Source organism: Notolabrus celidotus, chromosome 5, assembly GCF_009762535.1.
Source record: "Notolabrus celidotus isolate fNotCel1 chromosome 5, fNotCel1.pri, whole genome shotgun sequence".
NCBI lineage: Eukaryota > Metazoa > Chordata > Actinopteri > Labriformes > Labridae > Notolabrus > Notolabrus celidotus.
The window spans coordinates 39224174-39230854 of record NC_048276.1 but is presented as its reverse complement, the minus strand read 5'-3'; the positions used below and the strand labels follow the sequence as shown (position 1 = coordinate 39230854).

Below are 6681 nucleotides of genomic sequence, written 5' to 3'. Positions count from 1 at the left end.
CATGTGCTGTACCTTGTGAGAAAGCTGAGGCTGAAACTGAGTTTTTACTTTTAAAACAAATCCTGTTTCTCTTTTAATGTAAAGAAGTGTCTTGTTGCTGAAACTTTTATTCCGGTTCTTGGTGATGATCTTCTTTACATGAACACCTCTGCTCAGTGTCTTCACAAGACTGATGCAGCCTACCTACCATGCTTCCTTGAGGTTCATTACCATTGTAAAGCTCTCAGTGTTGTGAGTTGAATTCGTGGGTTGGTTGGCACATTGGTACAATTTCATTTATAAGGCTATTCTTGGTCTGCTGCCACATTACCTCTGTGTCTTTGTCCCACAGAACAGGACAGTACTCACTGCGTTCCCAGGACTTTTGAATGCTTTCTGTCCCAAAAGCTCAAACAGAAATTCAGAAAAGAATAGTTCTACTATTCTGCACCCTCAGCCTGGAATTTATTGCAGAATGGCTTGAAACTCAAGGAGCTGGTGTCACTGAATGATTTTAAATCTAAAGTGAAAGACCTTGGAGGTGAATCTTTAGAATGCTGTTGTTTTTAGTGTACCTTGCTTCAACTGCCTCCTGGGTAACGGCTCTTTCTGTGACAAACGTTGTGGTTGTAAAGTGTACTCTGGTTCTCTCTGTGTGTCTATGTCTGTAACTGTGTTTTTTTCACTGCTGACTGTCTCGACCAGGTCTCCCTTGGAAAAGAGATCTTTGATCTCAATGGGACCGACCTGGTTAAATAAAGGTTAAATAAAAATAAATAAATAAAATGTCTGTGTGAAAACTCAGAGCTGAACACAGGCACTAAAAGTTCAGCCTAAAGAAAGAACAGTGTGATGATCTGATCTGACTGTAGGTGTTGAGGGGGCATCAGTAGAAGAGAGAGTCCCTGACTGTCCTATTAATGTATTCTGGACTCATGACATGTGAGTAAAGACACGTTTACACTCTGTATGTAGAAATGCACATACTGACATGTTGAGTTCCTTTACTTTGAAGTTATTCCGAAACAAATGAATGTGTATTTCTAATGTTTTGAATGAACCTTTATTGAACTGACAGTGTGTCTGACCTTTGACCTTCCTGCACTTCAGTGTTCAAGTCTCTCCTTCTATTCTCACAGACAAACAGATCAGAAAGAAAGACTCGGGGTCCGGTGTGTTTGAGGTTTTTTTGTCCGTTTTGTGTTTTTTTTTTCTTTATTAAGGAAAGCATAATTACTACAAATTACAAATAACACTAATAGCGAATCACGTCAGCCTACAAAGCAGATATTATGAATATTAAATGTTATAATACAAGATCTCATTCAAGTATTTTACATTTTTCCATTTTATATATTTTTTTGTTCCTTTTTTCCTGGTTTTCATCTTTTTTTCCTCATGACAAGCCTAGGATATCGTAATGCAATGAACTATCAGAATGGTTCATATACACTTCCATCGTATTCATATGGCTTTATGGAATTTTGTCCTTTTTTCAGTCTCCAGACATCAAACCAGCCATATTCTTCTGAACCACATCTCCAACCCCAGCTGGGATCCTTCTCTCCTCTTATTTTGTTCCTCCCTCCGTTCTTCTTCCATCACTCATCTCTCCAGTGTCCGGCCTGCAAGCAAAGTCCATGTAAAACTGATGAGCGGAGGCTGCGGCGCCCCCTAGAGTCTGTTTGGACAGCTAGCAGCAGTTCTTTACTGACAGAGAAGGCGGAAAACTCCCAAAACACCTGAAACCCACAAATGTCCGGTGACAGGTGACGATCACATTAGAGGGAGGGGTCATGTGACCGTCCCAGGAAGAAGGCCCCCTAGTGGCAGCCTGCTGTCGCTGCAGCCACACACACACACACACACACACACACACACACACACACACACACACACACACACACACACACACACACACACACACACACACACACACACACACACACACACACACACACACACACACACACACACACACACACACACACACACACACACACACATTCAAAGGCTTTGCTGGCTTTATGGGAAATGCACAAGTTTGTCTTCTCTGGATATTTAGTAGCTCTTAATCTTTCCACCTTTAAACCTCAGTAAACACGTTTGATGCATCGATGGCAGGCGTCTGAAAATGATCCAAATCTCCCTGAAGATAACCCAACGACAAAAAAGAAAGAACACAAGTACAGCTTTGCATTTTCATGTTTCCAACTATTCTGGATTTGGAGGAAGAAAGTGAAGAACAGAAACACTTCAGGCTCTCTGCTGGAACATCAACCCACAGGCTGAACACGTCTCAACGAACCAGGACAAAAAACTAAAACCACTTCACCTCCGAACGCTCAGGCTGCACGTCATGTGACTGTTTCACAGTGAAAGCTCAACACTGGAGCAAAAACCTTACAACAAACATGGTAACATGACAACAGGAAGTAGTGAGGGATTCATCTGGACCTCTGTTCGTGTATTAAGACTTCTTTACCGTAACATTTTGAACTCTTTGCTCCTTTTGAACCCAAATCAGCATTTCTTTGTGGTTTGAAATTTGCAGTTGTAGTGTTTACAGACGAGCTGGAGGAACCATGAGCTTCAGTCACTTCAGAGTTTGTTGTTGAAATGCTGCTCTAACATCTTGGCAAAAACAAAAACAGAAGAGGAAGTGAGCTGTGACCTCAGCGTGAAACACCCGGAGCTCACAGGCTGATCCTCTGACGCCCTGATGTCCACTTTCCCTTTTTGTTGTGAATCGTGTTCCCGTTTCTGAAATCCACAGAGGTTTTTATAAACAGCCCGACACAAACCCCACCTCCATCATAAACAACAACAACAACAACAACGCTAGAAACACTGCAAATTGAAATTAAAAAGCATTAAAAGATAATCATGAGCATTAAAAAAGTTAGAGTACATACACGATAAGGCAAATATATCATCTGTCCTATAAACAAAAACAAGAAGCAGGGAGCGCTCATCCTTCTCTTCACCTGTCAGATTCACATGAACATTAGAGGAGGGACAGAATCACTCTGTGATATCATCAGAGTCTCAGATCCTCCACGTGGTGGACTCTATGTGGGTCTGATCAAAGTGGAAACATCCAGTCATGAGGCAACAGATGGAGCTGTGTGTGTTTGTGTGTTCAGCCTGCTCACGCTGCTACATCCGTACCTACGTATAGTGACCTACACCTGTCAGTGCCCGCGCCTGTAACTGATGTGTGTGAAACAGGTAGAGGGGGCGGGGTCAGCCTGACCCGCCTTCAACAGAACTTCAGTTTTTTTGCGGTTGAAGTCAGAATCCAAATGTCTGGTCGTTGCCGGCGTCTCCACCCGGAGCACCAGGGACCGAAAAAAACACGGCCAAAAAAAACTCCTAAACCTCTTCAAGTAATCCAGATTGGTGATTCCAGTCCTGATGGTCACTGTCGTCAACTGATGGATGGATGTTGGATGGATGGATGAACGGATGGATGCAGCTTGTGAGAAGAGGGGAGGCGTGGTGGGGGAGAAAGACAGGAAGCACCCAAAGGAAGGTGATCAGGGAGGATTCTCCTTCCCAAACTGAACTCCATGTTTTCTTTTTTTAGTCCAGGAGGAAAAGGCGACAAACTTCCACCAGGTAGTTTCAGCACAGAAAGCCACGACTCGCAAACACAGGGAAGAACTACAGGACTTGTAACAGACTGATGACACTTGGAAGACAGTTCAGAAAAGGTGACGGACGAGAGTGAGGAGGTGGGAGAACAGTTTGGCAGACAGAGCGCCACCTGGTGGCCTCTGCTGGACACGGTGAGCAGATACATGGGTGATCTCAATGCTGTACACTCGACAAGAAAGTGGCGGGCACAAGTTAGAAGCAGTAAAACCATTAAAATAAGGCAACTTTCAATCAGCGTGTCCATACTGAGGGGTCTGAATGAGTCTTTCCACTACTGGTCTCATTTGGTTCTTTAATACTGTCCCCCTCAAAGTCCAGCCATGAAGCAAATCAAAGGTTCAGATTCAGCCTGTCACTCAGAGAGCACCGGGGCTCTGCAGGTGGAAATATCAGTCGCTCGGTTCAAACCGCTTTGGTCCGGTTGGATGTCAGGAGCAGCTTGGCCTCCAGCGCAGGATTTCAGATGCTCAGTGTCATTCAAACTATTTCAGACTATTTGCAGGTCTTTAAACGCACCACATGCCGAAGAAATAATAATCATAAATCTGAGATCTGGGCGAGGAGTCAAATATCTTTCAGCCAGCAGGACGATGACGCTCAAACAGGGGGTCCCAGGGACAGGGAGGGGGGTCCCAGGGACAGGGAGGGGGGTCCACCAGATAAACTTCAAATGAAATAAAAAGAAAAACTTCCAGGAGAGTAAATCCTCACTGAGCCGTCCACCGAGTGGAGCGGAGATGATTGTAAAAGAAAAGTGTTTGACACCTCGTCCGTTCTTTGCCTCGTTGAGACTAACAACTTTTTTTTGTTCCAAAACTTAAAAACGATTATTTCTCAATCAAAAGTCGTCTTGGGGAAAAAAACTAAACAGCTCATGCTTTGATGGCGAGCGGGAAGCCCCTCCCCCTCCTGTTGCAGAGAGAACCAGCGACTCGCAGGTGTAGTCGAGTGGATCCGTGTTGGCTGGCGTGTTTGTCGAGTTACTTCAGTGTCTTGGCATCTGGTGCGGGGTCAGCAGCGGGGGCTTTCTTGCTGGTGGGTTTGGCATCATCCTTGGCTGCGGGGCCCTGGCCGGTGGGGGCGGGGCTGGGGCCAGAGCTGGCCTGGCTGTGGGGCCGACTGGAGGGCTGAGAGGGGTGCCGGCGTCGTCCGTCCCCGCTGGACGAGTGTCTCCTGCGGCCTCCTTCCTCCATCGGGGGCTGAGGGAAGAAACCGGGATTAGATCGGAGGGAGGAGCAACAATCAACAACAACGTTACACAAACAATCAACAACAACGTTACACAAACAATCAACAACAACATTACACAAACAATCAACAACAACGTTACACCAACAATCAACAACAACATTACACAAACAATCAACAACAACGTTACACAAACAATCAACAACAACATTACACCAACAATCAACAACAACGTTACACAAACAATCAACAACAACGTTACACCAACAATCAACAACAACGTTACACAAACAATCAACAACAACGTTACACCAACAATCAACAACAACGTTACACAAACAATCAACAACAACATTACACCAACAATCAACAACAACGTTACACCAACAATAAAAAAGACAATCTTTAGTTTGACTCTGCAGCCGAGTCATGAACATGACTGAACACATCTCTAACCGTAAGACAAGACAAGACAAGACAAGACAAGACAAGACAAGATAAGATAAGATAAGATAAGATAAGATAAGATAAGATAAGATAAGATAAGATAAGATAAGATAAGATAAGATAAGATAAGATAAGATAAGATAAGATAAGATAAGATACTCCTTTAATTGTCCCACAAAGGGGAAATTCATGGAGTTACAGCAGCCAAAAAAAGGTGTACAGAACAAGAATTTCAACAAGAATATATATAGAAAAGAAATGTTCATTAGAGACGACAGCTTGGCAACAATTCTCCTGTCAGCCACCACCTCCACAGGGTCTAGGACTGAGCTGGCCTTCTTCACCAGTTAGTTCAGTCTTGCTCTCCTAATCTGCACACATGAAGAGACTACAACTCAAGCTTCACACCAACTTCATCTCTGAAGGATGGCTGAATTAATCTGACCTGACTGCTAACTGTCTCACTTCTTAGGCTGGGTTTGAAGGATTCAAGGACTCAAGTATCAATGTGAGAATTGAGTCCAGTTATACTTTATGTTATCAAGTGCCTGGAAGTCGTGTCAACATATCTAAATGTTTATCATCAGTCACAGTCCCTCTTTAGAGCAGGGGTCTCAAACTCCCGGCCCCTGGGCCAGACGCGGCCCAAAAGACCATCTATACGGCCGCCAATTGATATCCATTAATGTGAAATCCGGCCCGCTGCGTTCGAGGCCCGGTCCGCTGTCGTGGCGGAGAAAGAAATTCCCGATTTCCGAGGTGACCATGAATGTAGCATGAGCAACACTTGAGCTAGTGGATGGAAAAACAAACATTTAGCACACTGCTAATGTTGTCAGCGTTGTTGAATCGAGATGTCTCCTTCAAAGGCCAAAAGAAAGGTTGATGCCGAGCACAGAGTGTTTCAGGAGAAGTGGGACAAGGATTATTTCTTTGTGGAGTTAAGGGGAACGCCACCTGTCTCATCTGCAAAGAGAAACCTGCCGTGCTTAAGGATTATAACCTTGAGGGGCATTATTTAACTAAACATGAGGAGCAGTCTGCAAAGTTCAAGGGAAATGAGCGGAAACAACGAGACTTAGTGATGACCATCTTCAAGCCATATTGAAGGTTTCACCTGCCCCCTCCCTCAGAGCCAATGTGTCCCAGCTGTCTGAGAAGAAGTGCTCTCAGGTGTCTGCAGCAAGCATTAGGCAGGACAACCCTGCAACGACTGGAAACAGTTCATGTTGAAAAATACAGTTGGAACAGTTGAACAGGTTTTTTGGGGGGGGTTTTTGTGTGGAATACTCGTGGCCCTCTTGTGACAAGGCTGGATGCTCAGCAGCCCTCAGGTCATTGAGTTTGAGACCCCTGCTTTAGAGAGAGAGGGCCTTTGTAGTAGTTAGAAAAGTGAAAGATAACCGT

At 44.5% G+C, this 6681-nt stretch overlaps 1 protein-coding gene across 5 annotated transcripts in view; it reads right to left on the bottom strand.

The window, feature by feature from the left end:
• Window positions 1–1156: 1156 nt before the first annotated feature.
• Window positions 1157–6681, bottom strand: part of larp1 (La ribonucleoprotein 1, translational regulator) — an 84415-nt gene continuing 78890 nt past the window's right edge. For all 5 annotated transcript variants that reach the window (XM_034683359.1, XM_034683361.1, XM_034683362.1 and 2 more), the window contains one exon: window positions 1157–4838. In XM_034683359.1, coding sequence (XP_034539250.1) covers window positions 4620–4838 — 219 coding nt within the window. In that variant the 3' untranslated portion in view covers window positions 1157–4619. The remainder of the gene's footprint in view (window positions 4839–6681) is intronic.